Source organism: Mirounga leonina, unplaced genomic scaffold, assembly GCF_011800145.1.
Source record: "Mirounga leonina isolate KUSES-001 unplaced genomic scaffold, KU_Mleo_1.0 Mir_153, whole genome shotgun sequence".
In the NCBI taxonomy this organism is placed as follows: Eukaryota; Metazoa; Chordata; class Mammalia; order Carnivora; family Phocidae; genus Mirounga; species Mirounga leonina.
The window spans coordinates 7,093,669-7,112,631 of record NW_023270387.1 but is presented as its reverse complement, the minus strand read 5'-3'; the positions used below and the strand labels follow the sequence as shown (position 1 = coordinate 7,112,631).

General features: G+C 39.3%; 1 protein-coding gene across 3 annotated transcripts in view; it reads right to left on the bottom strand.

Moving 5' to 3' along the window:
- Positions 1-18,963, bottom strand: part of ZC3H12C (zinc finger CCCH-type containing 12C) — a 54,107-nt gene that overhangs the window by 22,536 nt on the left and 12,608 nt on the right. For 2 of the 3 annotated variants that reach the window (XM_035008882.1, XM_035008880.1), the window contains exon 2: positions 17,169-17,920. In XM_035008882.1, coding sequence (XP_034864773.1) covers positions 17,169-17,848 — 680 coding nt within the window. In that variant the 5' untranslated portion in view covers positions 17,849-17,920. Of the gene's footprint in view, positions 1-17,168; positions 18,901-18,963 lie in introns of those variants that run through there. The other variant, XM_035008881.1, reaches the window with a different exon arrangement.

The window sequence follows — 18,963 nt, the reverse complement described above, 5'->3', positions numbered from 1 at the left end:
AACATTCCCTCCAAAAAGAGAATACACGTATTCTTTTTAAGCGCACATGGAACATTCTCCAGTATAGATTACACATGGGCCACAAAACAAGTCTCAACAAATTTAAGATTGAAATCAAGCATCTTTTTTGAGCACAAGGGTATGAAAAAAACTGGAAGAAACACAGGGAATAAAGTTCTGCATGTCTATACATTAATAATGAACTAGCAGAAAGAGAAATTAAGGAAACAATCCCATTTACAACTGCATCAAAAAGAATAAAATACCTTGGAAGAAATTCAATGAAAGAGGCGAAAAACCTGTACTCTGAAAACTGTAAGACACAGATAAAGGACTTGAATAAATATTGTTAAAATGTCCATACTACCCAAAGCAATCTTCAGATTCAAAGCAATCCCTATCAAAATACCAATATTATTTTTTTACAGAGCTAGAACAAGTAATTCTAAAGTTTGTACGGAACTACAAATGACCCCGAATAACCAAAGCAATGTTGAGAAAGAACAAACCAGCTGCAGGTGTCCCAATGCCAGATTTCAAGAGAGACTACAAAGATGTAGTAATCAAAACAGTATGGTACTGCCACAAAAACAGACTCAGATCAATGGAACTAAACTGAGAGCCCAGAAACAAACCCACATTTCTATGGTCAATTAATCTATGATGAAGGAGGCAAGAATATACAATGAGGAAAGGATAGTCTCTTCAATAAATGGTGCTGGGGAAACTGGACCATTCACTTTCTTACCCCATACACAAAAAACCCCAAGCCTCAAAATGGATTAAAGACCTAAATGTAAGTCCTGAAATCCTAAAACTACTAGAAGAAAACTTAGGCCGTGATCTCCTGGACATCCAACCTTAGCACTATTTTTCTGGATCTGTCTCCAAGGCAAGGGAAACAAAACCAAAATAAACAGCTGGGAATACATCAAACTAAAAAGCTTTTGCACAGCAAAGAAAACCATTAACAAGGGGCGCCTGGGTGGCTCAGTCGTTAAGTGTCTGCCTTCGGCTCAGGTCATGATCCCGGGGTCCTGGGATCAAGCCCCGCATCGGGCTCCCTACTCCGCGGGAAGCCTGCTTCTCCCTCTCCCACTCCTCCTGCTTGTGTTCCCTCTCTTGCTGTGTCTCTTTCTGTCAAATAAAAAAAATCTTAAAAAAAAAGAAAAAAGAAAATCATTAACAAAATAAAAAGGCAAGCTACCTAACGGGTGAAGATATTTGCAAAATGATGTATCTGATAAAGAGTTACTATCCAAAATATATAAAGAACTCACACAACAAACAAAACAAAAACACAACTCAAAAAACCCACAAACAATCTGATTAAAAAATTGGCAGAGGATCTAAACACTTTTCTAAATAAGAAATAGATGGCCAAGAGATACATGAAAAGATGCCTAACATCACTAATCATCGGAGAAATGAAAATCAAAACCACAATATCACCTCAAGCAAGTCAGAATGGTTATTATCAAAAATGCAAGAAATAACAAATGTTAGTGAGGAAGTAGAGAAAAGAGAACCTTCGAGCCCTATTAGTAGGATTATAAATTGACTCAGCCACTACAGAAAACAGTATTGATGTTCCTCAAAAAACTGAAAACAGGAATACTATACAGTCCAGTAATTCTACTTCTGGTATTTACTCAAAGAAAAAGAAGACACTAATTTGCAAAGATATATGTACCCCTGTGTTTACTGCAGCATTATTTACAATAGGGAAGCAACCTGTCTACCAGTAGAAGAATGGAGAAAGAAGATGTGGTATAGATAATGCAATGGAATATTACCTAGTCTTTAAAAGTATAAAATCTTGCCATTCACAAAAACATGGATGGACCTAGAGGGTATTCTTTTTTTTTTTTTTTTTAAGATTTTATTTATTTATTTGACAGAGAGAGACAGAGAGAGAGAGGGAACACAAGCAGGGGGAGTGGGAGAGGGAGAAGCAGGCTTCCTGCGGAACAGGGAGCCCGATGCGGGGCTCGATCCCAGGACCCTGGGATCATGACCTGAGCCGAAGGCAGACGCTTAACGACTGAGCCACCCAGGTGCCCTTCAGAGGGTATTCTGCTAAGTGAAATAAGTCAAAGACCAATACCACGTGGTTTCATTTATATAAGGAATCTAAAAAAGAAAACAAAATACCAAAACAAACATACAAATGGTAAGAATCAGACTCAAAAATACAGAGAACAAATTGGTGGCTGCCAGAGGGGAGGAGTATAGGGGAATAGGTGAAATAGGCGAAGGGGACTGAGAGGTACAAGCCTCCAGTTATAAGTCACAGGGGTAGAAAGTACACCTTAGGGAAGATAGTCGATAATATTTTAATAACTTGTACGGTGACAGATGGTAAATGCATTTCACTGTAGTGAGCATTTTCTAATGCATATAATTGTTGAATCACTATGTTGTACACCTGAAACTAATACAGTATCTGTCAACTATACTTCAACAAAAATAAGATGGTGAACTTACAAAAAAAAAAAAATACTTGGAAATCACTGATTTTTATTCTCGTTTTGACATTTATGTAGCAAGTATATTACTTATATGATCCAAGGAAAGCAATTCTTAAAACAATCTTTCCATAACTGATCTAAAATCTAATTATAAAAATAATACTTAGAATGTCATACTAGTAATACATTAGCACAGTTAATTATTATGGTAGTTGGCAGCGTCTGTAAGGGGCTCAGCAGCGCGCCCAGCACAGAGTTATTAGTGCCTTTACTCTCTCATGACCCTGTAGTCCTAATTTGTGCAAGATGGAAACAACTCGCTTTGGAATGAAAATGAAACCAATAAAATAAATCTTTATTATCTTTAATCTCACCACTGATAGTAAATTGTGATTTTGAGAACAATATATTTGATGTCTGGAGATCACTAAACTGGAACCAAAAAGTAATCAAGGTAACCAGAGGACTGAAAAGAGAATTGCCTTTTTTATAACCTTGTATATATCATTTTTTATTTAAGTCAAAAATGTGACCTATAAGTACGCTCTATTCTCCACTGGAGGGTCCAAGGGTGATTATAAAACTCCAGTGGCTTTAATGGGCCATTATTACATCAAGCTACCCGGAACAACACAAGTTCCCAGGGTTGTCAGTCAAGTGGTTACAATGAAAAATTTAAGAGTCAAAGGTACCCCTTTGAACCAGAGAACCATATTTGAATCTTTTGCACCAACTCCTTCAAGTTTAGATTTAGCTTCGTTACGTACAGGAAGTCGGGGTGCACTGGATGTTAATCACGGAGTAACTGTAACATGGTAAGAACACTAATAAAAATATTGAACACTAAATTATTAACAGACCCAGGCTTCAAATATTTCATAACTTGATATTTTTTTCAATTTTTAGGCCTGATCATACATAAACCATGTTGGACATATGAAAATATTTTAATTTTAAAGAACTCTTTAAAAAATGGCTTTAAGACCTTCTTCACTGATCATGTATTTTTTCAATGTTTTAGGATTGTTTAAAAGAAATTCTCACATCTATCCTATGTTCCTTAAATAGGGAGAAAGGAGTGCAGCTGGATATAACCCTGAATATGGAAATAAGAGAAAATTTTACTTTCTATCATTGTAGTCTAAATTTTATATTGTATGATAATGTATAATGAATTTCATGTGCTGCCTTAAGGGAATCCAAAATTTTCTCTTACACTGCAGACTCAAACAATTGAATGAGGTCTAATAGCTGCTCAGATTTAGGATCTCTGATCTTTTTTCCAATACACCAAGAGCACTCCGAAGCTAAACCCAGTTGTTTTGGTGCTTAACACTGAATGTACCACCAGAAACTAAATCTATGTTCCCTTATTGGTGATCATTTAATCAGGGTTCATCAAGTTGTGTTCAAAACTTCCACACTGTGGCTCAGAGACACTTCTAGACAGCAGGGAAGGGAATTTTTAAGTAGAAACAAAGCCCACCTGTAGCACTCAATTCAAACAGAATTCTGATTTTGTCTGTTTAAAAAATGTGCTTCCAAGATTTGCAGGATTATACTGCTTAAAGTCTGAAAAAATCTGAAAAATCACCGATTTACAATAATGAAACTATATGAAACGTAAAATAGTTTACGATCACCCTCCACTTGGTTATGGATACAAGAGCGGTGGGGTCAAGAGAGTTTTGAGAATGGAAAACCGTAAGGGAGAAGGAAACGGGAAAGACTTGACCTTATAAGGTCCATAATTTGAAGCCAAAATTAATAATAGGAAGCACTTCTAGCTGATCTTGATCCAAGTGGGTCATGTTGAAGAGAACGTATCTGTTAAGTAGATATAAAAATGTCTTCAATTTCAGCAAAGGTAGAAAACATAGACCCTAATCACATTCTCCTATTTTATAACTGGGTAAACATTTCCCATTTCTTATAATTAGTAACACTACTTGGAGAATCTGTAGTTAACCTCATTCATAAGTAATGGGATTACTACTGTTGCTGATTCCTACGTTAAGGCTGAAACACACTTGAGGTAACAGGAAAGTTTACTGACTCCTGGCCTATTAAAATTCATGGTTGATGCCATCCAGAATTGTGAATTTAGGATTATAAAGAGATGCAGTGGGCTACTACTACTATTTGTCTTTGTCGCACTCCATACTGATATAATTAAAAACAGAAAACACTAGTCATGATTGTTTCTTTTTGTAATCTCTAAGGACTTGCTTTACAACAGTAAGAGAAATGGGACACCGCCAACTAACCTGTAAGTAATACCTAGGATACTCACCTAAGGGGAAATTAAGCTGTCCTTTAGTTAATGGTAAGCCCCAATTAAGCTGGGGCATAAAAAGCATTCCACTGAGAGGCTATCTAATAGAAATATAATGTGAACCACACACATAATTTTAAATAATCTAGCATAGTGCATTTTTAAAATCAAAAAGCAAAAAAAAAAAAAAAAGTAAAAAGCAGTTGAAATTAATTTTGTTTGAAATTAATTTTAGTAATCTTTCATTTAACTCAATTTATCAAAAATTATCATTTTAAGACATAACCAATAAAGAAGTTATTGATATATTTCACATACTTTTTCAAAATGTGGCATGTATTTTACATTTACAGAATATCTCAATTTGGACTAGATACACTACAAGAGCTCAAAACCACATGTGGTTAGTAGTCACCATGCTGGACCACAGAGGTCCACTGCACAGAATTTTGATTAATTTTTGTTGAGAACCAAAACCAAATTTGAATGAACGCTCTCTCTTCGTGTAAACCAAACATGTGTGGACTAGGTGTCCAGGAGGATTTTATTAACTATATATTGGGGCTGTACTTAAGTGTTAAACAGGCAATAGGACAGCAAATCCACCAAATAACTGGAGGCAAATTTTAGAGCCTAGCTAAGATGACCCTCAATACTCAAATTTACATTGAAACGAGTTCTCAAGTTCACAAAGCCTCACAAACCAGATTAGATACATGAAAGCCTTTGTGCGTTTCAAAATCAGAAGCTAAGTCCCATTATACAAATCGCTAAACTCTGCTCGTATTTTATAAATATCTGGGTTTACCCCACTAGTCTTTTTTTTTTTTTTTAAAGATTTTATTTATTTATTTGAGACAGAGAGAATGAGAGAGAGAGAGAGAGCACATGAGAGGGGGGAGGGTCAGAGGGAGAAGCAGACGCCCTGCCGAGCAGGGAGCCCGATGCGGGACTCGATCCCGGGACTCCAGGATCATGACCTGAGCCGAAGGCAGTCGCTTAACCAACTGAGCCACCCAGGCGCCCCCCCCACTAGTCTTGATATAAAGAAAAGTTATCACAACTTACCCATTTTCTCTGCTCATACTCTAAAATCTAGGTCTGATTTCTGTTCAAACTTTTAGCCATTCACCTGGAGTGTTTGTGTACATCCCTGTTGACACTGAGATTTGTACTAACACCAGCTGGTTCCTATCACAAGCCTTTTTTGGGAGTGGAGGTAGAAACGGTTAATTTCTCCATTCCCTGCTGTTTGGTACACAAAAGCAATGAATATTTTTAGCTCATCTTTTTTTCCAGTTGCCCATAATTTAACCTTTGCATTTATTTTCAAATATAAGTAGGTCTCCTTGTCTGCAATCTTAGTGCTGAAATCCTTCTCTAAATTTCTTTACACAGTGAATTTTTTAAAAAAAGATTTTATTTATTTATTTGAGAGAGAGTGCACAAGCCAGGGGAGCAGCAGAGGGAGAAGCAGGCTCCCCGCTGAGCAGGGAGCTCCATCCCAGGACCCTGGGATCATGACCTGAGCCAAAGGCAGACGCTTACCTGACTAAGCCACCCAGGCGCCCCACAGGGAACTTTTTTAAGGGCATATTTGACAAGCCCCTCTTCCCCTGCTTGAATTCTTTTGGTGGCTCCTTATCATTATCAGAGAGGCAATACAAGCATGGATCCTACTAGCCAAAAGTGGTCCAGCTGACATTATTAGCAAAGAAAATATTTATCCTAATACTCTGCACAAACGTGCATGCAACAATAAAGCCCATCCACTAGTCAGGAGATTTGACCTAAATCCAGAAATCTTGGTTCCCTACCAAGACAGAGGACTTGCCATGATTGGGGAAGGCGTGGGGAGGAGTTTGAATAATTCATTCGTATCAGAAAGAGAAGAGTGGTGTGCCTAGTTTTTATTCTACTCGACAGGAGACTCTGGTACATCATCATGTAGGGGGAGTGATGAGGCTCTGGGTTTTTTCTTGTTGACTACTCATATAATGGGTAGAAGCTAAAGCAAAATACAGAGATACAGTTAATTTTAATGAAGTCAGGTGACCAGGTCATTGAAGCATACTGAAGAAATCCGGTACTAGAGTTGGGAAGATGGCAGAATAGGAGGATCCTGAGCTCAACTTGACCCACGGATACACTGACAGCTACATCCTTATAACAAATCCTGAAAATGACCTGAAGACTGGCCGAACAGACCTTTTACAGTTACTCATAAGAAAGACGCTTTACAGCAAAGGGAAGGAGGGGTGGAGCCCTGGTTGGGAGCCAAACCTCTGGCGGGAATAACCACAAATGGGAGGGACATCACAAGCAGGGAGAAGCAAGAGGATCAGAACCCACGGCAGGTGCCCATGGCACCAGGGACCTGCACTGGGAAGATGAGCCCACAGAACATCTGGCTTTGAAAACCAGTGGGGCTTAACTTCAGGAGCTTTAAAAATCATCAGGGCTCAACTCAGGGAACCAAAAAAATCAGTGGGTTTAATGCCAGGAGAGCCAGAGGGCAATAGGAAACTGAGTCCCTGCCCTTAAAGAGCCAGGGTAATAAATAACTCCACTGAGACACAGCATAGTAACAGCAGTTTGAAAAGTGCCTGGGGTGTACGCGTAAGAGGTTTACTGACTGATGTTAGAATGTGTGATGGAGGGAGGGGCAGAGAACCGCAAGAGATTTCTCCAAGAACAAAAGTGCTAGTGGGTGCCATTTCTCATCCCCATCCTCCCCCTCCCAGAGAGCCAGATGCTTGTAGCAGTCAGCCCTATCAACTCTCCCTCTACCTTGCTAGCACCACAAACCGTGCCCTGACATTCCCCTGCGGACCTGTCCCATCTAATCCACCCACCTTGCTGGGCATACGTCCAAAGCAGCTCTTGCCCCACCATACCCTGCAGGCAACCCCAGAGGGACCGGCACAACTGCTAAGTGACTCCTGTCTGGGGAGGGAGAGATGCCTCTGCACACCAGCATGCCCACAGTTCCAGCAGCCCAGCCTCTTAGCTGGCTGCATAGGGAGTAAGCCCTGCCCTTTGGTGCACCTGCGGATGCGGCAGAGAGGCTAATGGCACACACCTAGTCTGACTGCCAGCCGCACTCACCAACAAGAGCCTCTCTGACACACACGGAGCAAGGCCTGAAGTGGTGCCTGCAGATGCGGCAGAGAAGCTAATGGCAGACACCTACTCTGACTGCTGGCCTGCCCAGAATCCAACCATGGCAGTTGTCTCAGGCCTCTCAACAGCCTGGGGACCAAACTCTACCCAGTAGGCCCACATCAGGCAAAGCGGGTCACTGCAGCTTGCTGGGCTGAAAGCAGGGGACACAAGGCACCGCAGGACCTCTTTTACCCAAGACCACTACAAGACCAGAAGACATAGCTAACCTACCTAACACACAAAAACAAATACAGAGTTAGACAAAATGAGGAGACAGAAGAATAGGTCCTAAATGAAAGAACAAGGCAAAATCACAGTAGTAAAAGAGCTAAATGAAATGGAGATAAGCAATATGCCTAATAAAGAATTCAAAGTAATGATCCTAAAAGATACTCACTAACTCGAGAAGAGTGGATGATCTCAGAACTTATAGAAAGAGGTAGAAAATATAAAAAAGAACCTGTGAGAGCTGAAGAATTCAGTAATAGAACTAAACAATACACTAGAAGGAATAAATAGCAGATTAGAAGACACTGAAGAACAGATCACTGATCTGAAAGACAAGGTAATGGAAAGCAACCAAGCTGAATAGCAAAAAGAAAAAAATAATAAAAAAAATGAGAGTAGCTTAAGGGAATTCAGCAACATCACTAAGTGTAATAACATTTGCATTATAGGAGTCCCGGAAGGAGAAGAGAGAGAGCAGGGGGCAGAAAACTAATAAGAAAATAGCCAAAAATTTTCCTAACCTGGGGAAGGAAACAGACATCCAGATCCAGGAAGCACAGAGAGACCCCAACAAGATGAACCCACATTGGTCCACACTAAGACACATAATAATTAAAATGGCTAAAAGTGGTGATAAAGAGGGAATTTAAAAAGCAGCATGAGAAAAGTTACATACAGGGGGCATCCCATAAAGCTATCAGCTGATTTTTTAGCAGAAACTATGCAGGCAAGATAAAGTTTTGGATAAAACTTTGCAGGAGTGGCATGATATATTCAAAGTGTGGGAAAGAAGAAAAAAAAACCCTCTACAACCAAGAACACTCTACCCAGCAAGATTATCGTTCAGAATAGAAGGAGAGTTTCTCAGATAAAAATTAAAGTTCATCACCACTAAACGAGCCTTGCAAAAAAAATTAGAGGTAGTCCTTTAAGTGAAAAGGCCACAACTAGAAGAAAATTATGGAAGGAAACAACTTCACAGGTAAAAGCAAATATGTAGTACAGGCAGTAGATTAATCACTTATAAAGCCAGTATGGAGGTTTGAACACAAAAGTAGTAAAATCAATTATATTTACAAAAATTAGTCAAGGGATACACAAAATAAAAAAGATGTAGACTATGACATCTATATATAAAATATGGTGCTTTTACAATATAAAATTTAGTGCTTTTAGAATATGTTCAAACTTAAGTGACCATCAACTTAATCTAGTCTGTTAATACACATAAGATATTAAACATCAACCCAATGATAACCACAAATCAAAAACCTATAATAGATAACACAAAAACTAAGGAGAAAGAAATCGAAGCACAACACTAAAGAAAGTCATCAAACCACAATGGAAGAGAGCAAAAGAAGAAAGGAACAGAGAAGAACTAAAAAAACATCAAAAAAACCCCCCCAGAAAACAATGAGGAAAATGGCAATGAGTACATACCTGTCAATAATTACTTTAAATATTAATAGACTAAATGCTCCAATCAAAAGACAGAGGGTGAGTGAATGATAAAAAGCAAGACCAATCTCTATGTTCCCTGTAAGAGACTCACCTAAAGACACATACAGACTGAAAGTGAAGGGGTAGAAAAACATACACCATGCAAATGGAAGCAAAAAAGAAGCAGGGGTAGTGATACTCATATCAGACAAAATAAAACTTTAAAACAAAAACTGTAGCAAGAGACAAAGGGCACTACATAATGATAATGGGATCAATCCATAAGAGGATATAACAATTGTAAATATCTACGTTCCCAACACAGGAGGACCTAATTACATAAAGCAAATATTAAGGGAGGGCATAAAGGGAGAAAATGACAATACAGTAATAGGGGACCGTAACACTCCCTTACATCAATTGGATATATCACCCAGACAGAAAACCAACAAGGGAAGAGTGGCTTTGAATGACACATTAGACCAGATGAGCCTAAAAGATACAGAGAAAACATTTCCTCCAAAAAGAGCAGAATACACAATTTTTAAAGTGCACATGGAACGCTCTCTAGCACATATTACATGATAGGCCATAAAACAAGTCTCAATAAATTTAAGAAGACTGAAATCATATGAAGCATCTTTTCTGACCACAACTGTATAAAACTAGAAATCAATTACAAGAAAAAATCTGGAAATAACAAGAATGCACAGAGACTTAAAAATGTGCTATTAAACAATGAATGGGTCAACTGAAATATTAAGGAGGAAATTAAAAAAATACAGGGAGACAAATGAAAATGAAAACAAATGGTCCAAAATCTTTGGGACACAGAAAAAGCAGTGGTAAAAGGAAAGTTTATAGTGATACAGGTCTATCTTAAGAAAAAGGAACATCTCAAATAAACAACCTAACTTTACATCTAAAGGAACTAGAATAAGAACAAACAAAACCCGAGGCTAGAAAGAAGCAAAGAATAAAGATTATAGCAGATATAAATGAAACAGAGACCAAAAAAAATAGAAAAAAAAAATCAATGAAACCAAGAGCTATTTCTTTGAAAAGATAAACAAAACTGATAAACCTTTAGGTACGCTGATCAAGAAAAAAAAAAAGAGGACGCGAATAAATAAAAAATGAAGAGAAGTAACAATGAACACCACAGAAAAGTACAGATTATAAAAGAATATAATGAGAAAACTATATACCAACAAACTGGACAACCTAGAAGAAATGGATAAATTCCTAGAAACATAGAATCCTCCAAGACTGAATCAGGAAGAAATAGAAACATTGAACAGACTGATTACTAGCAATGAAATTGAATCAGTAATCAAAAAACTGCCAACAAACAAAAGTCCAGGACCAGATAAGTTTCACAAAAGCAGAAATAAGCTATTGTGAGTACATCAAAATAAGTTCTTGCATAAAGGAAACCAACGAAACAAAAAGGCAACCTACTGAATGGGAGAAGGTATTTACAAATCATTTAACTGATAAGGGGTTAGTATCCAAAAAATATAGAGAATTCATACAACTCCATACCAAAAAACCAAACTGGTGAGGATGTGGGGAAACGGGAACCCTCATGCACTGTTGGTGGGAATGCAAACTGGTACAGCCACGGTGGAAAACAGTGTGGAGGTTCCTCAAAAAGCTAACAATAGAGCTACTACATGATGAAGTAATTCCACTACTGAGTATTTACTCAAAGAAAAGGAAAACCCTAGTTCAAAAAGACATTTGCACCCCTATGTTTATTGCAGCATTATTTACAATAGCCAAGACATGGAAGCAAACTCAGTGTTCACCTATAGTTATATGGATAAAGAAGATAGAGTACACACACACAGAATATTAGTCATAGAAAAGAATGAGATCTTGCCATCTGCAACAATGTGGATGGACCTAGAGACTATCAGGCTTAAGTGAAGTAAGTTAGGCAGAGAAAGACAAATATGTGGGATCTAAGAAACAAAACAAATGAACAAAGAACAAAAGAATAACCACACTTAAATACAGAGAACAACCAGGTGATTGCCACTGGGGAAGTTGGTGTGGGGGGGTAGGGGGTGGGTGAAATAAATAAGGGGGCTTCAGAAGTACAAACTTCCAGACAAAAAAATCAGTAAGTCATGGAGATGAAAAATACAACATAGGGAATATAGTCAATATTATTGTAATAACATTTGGTGACTACACTTATCATGGTGAACAGTGAATAATGTCAAGTCAATATGGTGCACACCTGAAACTCCTGTAACACTGTCTCTGTGAATTATATTTCAATTAAAAAAAAAAGTGTTGAGGACTCTCAGTAATCAAAGTGCACGGACACACAAGTCATCTTATCATCCTCCCATCCCTGTGGTGCTCAGGACTGCACTGTTAATGACATGACGAGTCATCGGAAACTTAAACCACATGTGAATGAAAAGAGCACTGGATTTAAGGAAAAACATAAACTACTGGATACATGTGGACAGAGGCGAATTCGATACCCACTGCTGAGCTACCTTAAGTTGAATAGAATCACAGAGTGTGAAAAATTATAAAGCTACTTGGAGGAAATAACATCACAATAGTCTCAGAATTTCATTTCAGAAATGTGATAAATATTACTCATGCTTTATTTCTGTGTCTATATCTGGGGCATACAGCACCTGGTTATATCTATATTATCCAGTATCTGTCCCTTTAAGGAAAGAGGCCTATTTGTCCAGTGACCAATTTGCAGGTTTTTTTGTTTTGTTTTTTTAAAGGAATTAAAATCAACTGCACTTTTTGTCAGGATTTATTAGTCCAGCTCCACTAAATATAAATTTCATTCTGGGACATATTTTACAAACCAAACACGTACTGAATGCTTAATATTTTATATGTAAATGTTTAGGGCTTTCCCTAAACTTAGTTTACCTTTCTGTTTTAATATACTAATGCCCTCCACACCTAGCAGTGAAATAGGTATCACAAATTATGCTGGACTAAGTTCTGGGTCACTGTCAATTATTGGTGACTTGCTTATTCAACAAACGTACCCACAACTTCTATCAATGTGGCACATTTTGAAAAGCATATTAATCGACAGGAAGTAAAGCATGCTGTCTCCACACCGCCACAGGATCCCTGCAATCCCAGGACCTTTGGTGTCTATCTCGCTTACATGGCTTGTCCCTGAGTGACTTTGAAGGCACCCGGATCTATGGGCGCAAGTCTCCTTTATGAAGCTGTAGAAATCATCACTGAAAACCACTGATGATATAAACTTGAAGCAAGAATTAAAATATTCCTATAAATCATACAAATAAAACAGACTGCGAAATTGCTATGCTTATTAAATACTGGGGAAAAAAAACCCCAAAAAACAAAAAACAAACCAAACCCTGGGATAACAAAGTATTCATTAGTTACTATATTCCGGATTGAAATACAAAATCTAACTCTAATGCAGTAACTGTAATTTACTGTGTGCCTAGGACATGCCAGGCACTGGGTATTAATTACCTTTAATTCTCATAACAAGCCTGTAAGATAAGAATTCCCCTTTTTAAAAACAATTCTGAAAAGGAAGGCTGGAGAGTTTTAACAACTTACTTAGAATCACAAAGGTGGTAGGTACATAGAGAACTCATTTTTTTTTAAAAGTCTACTTTGGTAATTTTAATAAAAATGCCCCTGACTTCCTACTTTTAATTTCTGTCTAAAGAATCATTTTCTATCAGTTCTATAGCTGGCATTTAAATGAAACTAAAAATATATTCATCTTATATATGGACTACTTCTGCCTGAGAGATGAGAAAGAAAATAAAATAGTATTCTATTCTTAACTCACCCCCATATTTACTTGCTATTTTAAACATGATGTGTACAAATTTATTATATAATAGGTTTGCCTAACTTAGCATGAGTGGGCAATTAATTTTAAAAGTAAAAGCATGTTCTATTTTATGAGACATGAAATGGGTGAAATCCGTCTGCATTTTTTGTTAAATTAAGATTTTGAATCTGAAGTAGATAGGTATTTTTAAATGACTTTTTCCCCCTACTCTATGTAGATCTTATACATGGCAGGATATAAAAGTTTACTATGAATTTTCATGAGCTCTGGCACTTTCAGAGTTATGGACGTGGTACAACATTTTATTGTGACTGACAGTATAATGCTGCTAGAATAAAAATTTCCTGTCAACTTGTTCTGTCCTGAAATGCCTGGAGCACTTCAGTTTAAGTGTCAGATTAAAATATATGATGGCGAGAAGAACAGGCTCTGCGCTGTCCCACCGGTCCAGCAGGGGAAACGGGGTGGCGCCACAGGAGTGTGGGGGCAGAAGTTTGTTTTCCTAATTACTTAAGAATAGACTGTTCGCTTGCCTTCCTGATGCCATCTATTTTTGTAGCACAGGTTTCCCGTGCCTGATTTTCACCATGTGTGGTAAGTAGAGTTTAGAGTCTGACGTAAATTTTCAATGATTTCCAGTGGAAATCTTCACTTCCATTGGGAACTAGGTGTTAGTCATGGGAGTGGAGGTGAGGCTGATCCTACTGTGACATCATTTATCTAAATGACATCCATCTTAGAAATTCATTTCTGTGGGCTCCGAGTTTTAGAAATCTCATGCCCTTTTCCCCTTCCAAGGTCTGTTTGTGCTTGTCTAAAGGTGCATTTACCTCCAACGCCAAATACTCCACTGGTGCCTTTCGTGGTACCCCCTTCAGAACTCGGCTTCCAAAGTTCAACTGTCCCGCGGTTACTGCCTTCCTCTTCCCTCTCCTGTGGACACGCTTTCCCTGTCCCCTTGGCGTAGACAGGCTCATTCTTAAACCCCAAATTAAACAAAATCCTCCCTCCCCCAACACTTCTTCCTCCTCTTTCTTCCCTTCCTCTGTCAACTTTCTAGAATACCGGTCTAGCTCTATTTCTTTCTTTTCTTTTCTTCTTTTTTTTTTTAAGTAGGCTCCATGCCCAGTGTGAGGCTTGAACTCACAATCCTGAGATCAAGAGTTACACACTCCTCCAACTGAGCCAGCCAGGCGCCCCTCTTCCTGCATTCCTGGACATCCCTGTAACTGGGCTTCTACCTTTCAGGCCATATGGCATTCCTGAAGACAGTGACTTCCTGGCTGTCATGTCCTCTGATCTTTTTCCAGTACTGCACACAGGATATTCTCTCCTTAAAGCCTTCTCTTCTTCCAGTCCTGATGGCATTTGTAGGTCCTTGGTTTTTCTAGCACTAGACTTTTTTTTTTTTTTTAAAGATTTTATTTATTTATTTGAGAGAGAGAGAGAATGAGAGACAGAGAACATGAGAAGGAGGAAGGTCAGAGGGAGAAGCAGACGCCCTGCCGAGCAGGGAGCCCGATGCGGGACTCGATCCCAGGACTCCCGGATCATGACCTGAGCCGAAGGCAGTCGCTTAACCAACTGAGCCACCCAGGCGCCCTAGCACTAGACTTTTTTCTAACCCTCGTGTTTTTCACACTATTCTTTCCCCTCCCGACCTGTAAATATCCGCATTTCATGCTGAATGATTTTTGGCACTGGCTATGCATCAAACTACCTTGGCACTTAAGAAACAGATTATCGTTTGGGCTCTACCATAGCCCCACTGATTCAGATTCTCCGAGAGTAGAGAGAAGGTGTATTTTTTTAAGACTCCCCCTGGTGATTCTGATCTCTGCCTACAGGTATAGCTGTTCCTCCAGATCCTATTACCTTCCCCCATTACTCTCTCTCCTGGAGATTTCATGATGATTTGGCCTTACAAGTTATCACTCTGCTGAGGTAATTGTTCACTAGTTCTGGATTACAAGGGGGAAAAAAATCATTCTGTGGCTAAGTTTGGGAAAGACTGAACAAGAGAGAGGTTATTTTACTGAAAGACTTCCTGAGGCCATACATACACTTCGTACCTCTAGGACACTCGAGGCCCTCTTCACTCCATCAGAAAGAACTGCATGCATCCAAACTGATCTCCTACCTCCTATGATCCACTTTAAGCGTCACTGCCAGGTTATCAGTCTAAGGCACAACTCTACTCTTACATCCTCTCCTCGAAAGTCTTCAGTTACCTTTGGGTCAGGGTCAAGTTTAAATTCTCTAGCTTGTCACTCAAGGCCTCAAAAGGCCTGGCTTGAACCTCTATCAACTTGTTTCTATCTCTCATTATCCGATAAAAAGTGTACAGACTTCGAAGTCAGACGTGCTTGGGTTTGAATTATGCTTTACCTTGGGTAAGCAATTAATACCCTGCAAGTCTCATATGTGTATAAATGAAAGAAAGATAATACTGTTTCCACCCGAAAAGGTTATTTTGAGGATTATAAGTTGGTCCTTCTCATACCCTGGGTACAAGTCCTTACTGTCACCTGCTAAAAACCAGTGGCTCTCAAGTTTTAGTACATATTCTTATTAGCTGGGGTACTTGTAACAAAAGGTGATGCAGGAGCTACCCCTTGACCTGGACTCGGTAAGTCTGTGTGTGGAGTTGGCAGGTCTCTAGAACTGCACTGTCCAGTATGGTGGCCACTAGCTACAGGTGGTTACTGGACACTGGAAGTGTGGCTCGTCTGAATGGAGATGTGCTGTAAGTAAGATATCCAATTTTAAGACTTAATATCAAAAGAATAATGCAAAATATTGCATTATCGATTACATGTTGAAATGATATTTTGGCTATATGAGTCTAAATAGAATATGTCATTCATATCAATCTTACCTGTTTAATTTTTTAATGTAGGTACCAGAAAATTTAAAATGATGCATGTGCCTACATCATATTTCTGTTGAACAGCACTGCTCTAGATGCTTCCCCAGATGATAGGAGGCTTCCCATGATGATACCTGTGGTAGATATCCTCAGATCACTAAGAAACAATGTATGAAATTCTAAGCTCTCTGGAAGAATTGACACCTTTACATATATTTATATCCCCCACAGTGCTCTGAACATTGTGGGTCATTAACTTTATACTAATTGCATTTAGAGGCACTTAAAATGTTGTTATCAAAATTCGTAAAAAGAATTTCATTAGGAGTTTTGCTTTTTTTTTTTATCCCCAGTTCCTAAGGAGTTATTTCTGAATTTACATTTCTTAAGTGAAACAAAAGGAATCTGAAACTCTAACTTTGATTTGTTCCCAAAGCAATAAAAATATTTCTCTAAAAGAACTGGCGATTTTCCCTGTGGTTATTTGACTTGACACAGAAATAGACTATTTATTTATCTGACTAGATTCCAAAATTGTTGAGTATCATCCTGCTCAAGTTCTTCATTTAAAACCAGCGGTTAACACTCCCCCAGGAACGTGCGCTAATGTTTATGCCACAGTAATTGAGCCAGAGGAGGGGACAAAAAGAGGCTGGTCTGGAGAAAGAGGGTCTCTTCTTAAGGACAAATGGGCCGAGAATGGCCGACCGCCCTGGGGGCAGATTGAAAGAAAACTAAGAGAGACATCATCAGAAACCCGTAAGCCAATGCTGGGACGCGGGGTCATCTTGACCTTCCCGACTGTCAGAAGAGAAGCGGCCGCGACTCGAGGAGGGCCCTCCCGGGACCCCAGGGAGGAGCGACGCTCGCCGCACTCACCTCATTGCCACATTGCTCCCGTCGATGACCACCGGCCTCAGATTCTCGCCCTCGTCCGCGGCGCTCTCCTGCGTCGGGGACTCAGACCGCTGAGACTCCAGGGACGACGAGTCCCGCGGGACGCTGGCAGTGGGACTCGCCGTCTGCTCGGCCTCGCTCTTATTCCCGAGCTTGACGAGCTCCCCCAGGATGTCGTTGATCAGAGCGTCGGTACCGAGCTTATTAAGCACGAGCTGAACCTGTTCTTCCGAGTAGCCTAACTTCAGCGCGAACTCCAGTTTTGTTTGGTATTCTCGCACCACATCAGGGGGCTTCTTCGCTTCCTTGGACGCCGTCTGGGACTCCTCGGGTTTAAAGTCCTGCAGAATGTCGCTGCGTTTGAGTCTGTGGGGCTCTAAGCGGGGAGACCTACACAGTTGTCTGTGAGTCTTGGTTAGTAAGCATGGCTCTACGGAAACGCCTCTCAGGTGTTCGGGCTCATTGTCAGAATGTGTGCTTTCTTCCGAGTCGCCCGAACTCGTGTTCCCTTCAGACACCTCTTTTTCTTCCCTCCCGGAACTGACTTTATCCATCGTTGGCTTCTCTACCATTGACCAAGGTACAGGTGTACTTAAGTGGGGGTCAGTACTCTCCACATAAAGGTGGCCCAGGTCGTGCCCCAGATGATCCTTCAAGCCCATGAAGCTGTTTCGTGTACTTGACTCCACTTTGCTATTTTTTCTGTATTCCTGAATGCAAAGCACCCCGTATTCCTAGAGGAAAAAAAGCGTAAAACATTTAGAATTTTGTATTTACTGGTTCATTCCTGTTCCAGTAAAGAAGGTGAAAGAATATCGCCCGACCACCGAATATTCAACTTTGTGGTTCCTCTACATCTTCTCAGCCCTCGTTAACACCTTTGCCCCAGATAGGATCATGCCCTGTTTTTCAGATGAAGAACTTAGGAAGTAGAATGCCATGCAATTTTTCCGAGGCAACAAAGAAAATAACTAGTGGAACTGGATTTTTTTTTTTTTTAACCCAGTTTTGCATGACTCCCAAAGCCGTGCTTTCCCCATTCTATCATGAGGCTTCTCACCCTTTCGTGGAAGAGATCTTTCCACTGTCAGAAAGGCCAATGTTTCCAGACTGACACCTACATTATTACCAAAAAGCATGTTCTAGATAAACTGTGATAGGTTACATACATTTTCTCTAAAAGAATTCATAAACATTTGTAAAGATTATTTTGAAGGGAAAGCCATATGGAAAGAAAGGCAAACGTTAACTTACTATAATTGGAAAACTGACATTAATTTGGATCAAGCTTAACAACAATCTAAAGACATTCCAGATATAATTTAGGTGGAGTGCTAAAAGAGCACAGTTCTACAACAGCCAACAAAGAACTAAATAATCACAAAGTGAATTATATTCCATTGAGGAGATGCATAGTTTTGCCCTAACAATCTTCATGTTGTGGATACAGAGCACAGTAACAGAAGACAAATTTTAATGTTATGTTACCCTTACTAAGTGTCAGGGACACTACCATCTATTTCATTCCAGGCGGAAAAAGTGCTTTTATTCTCTGTACATTTATAGAAAGCAGAGAAATGGTACAGTTCACAGAAAATTAACAGCAAATAAAGTACGTTGAATACGTGTTACCTTAATTTCCTGAATTTAACGTAAGAAAATACTTCTGTATCACATCAGATAATTAGTTACCCATTATCTGCATTTGGTTAAAAAGTCATCTTTTCTCCCACTTTGCTTCCCCCCGCCCCAAGGAATACTTTCACTGTTTAAAACA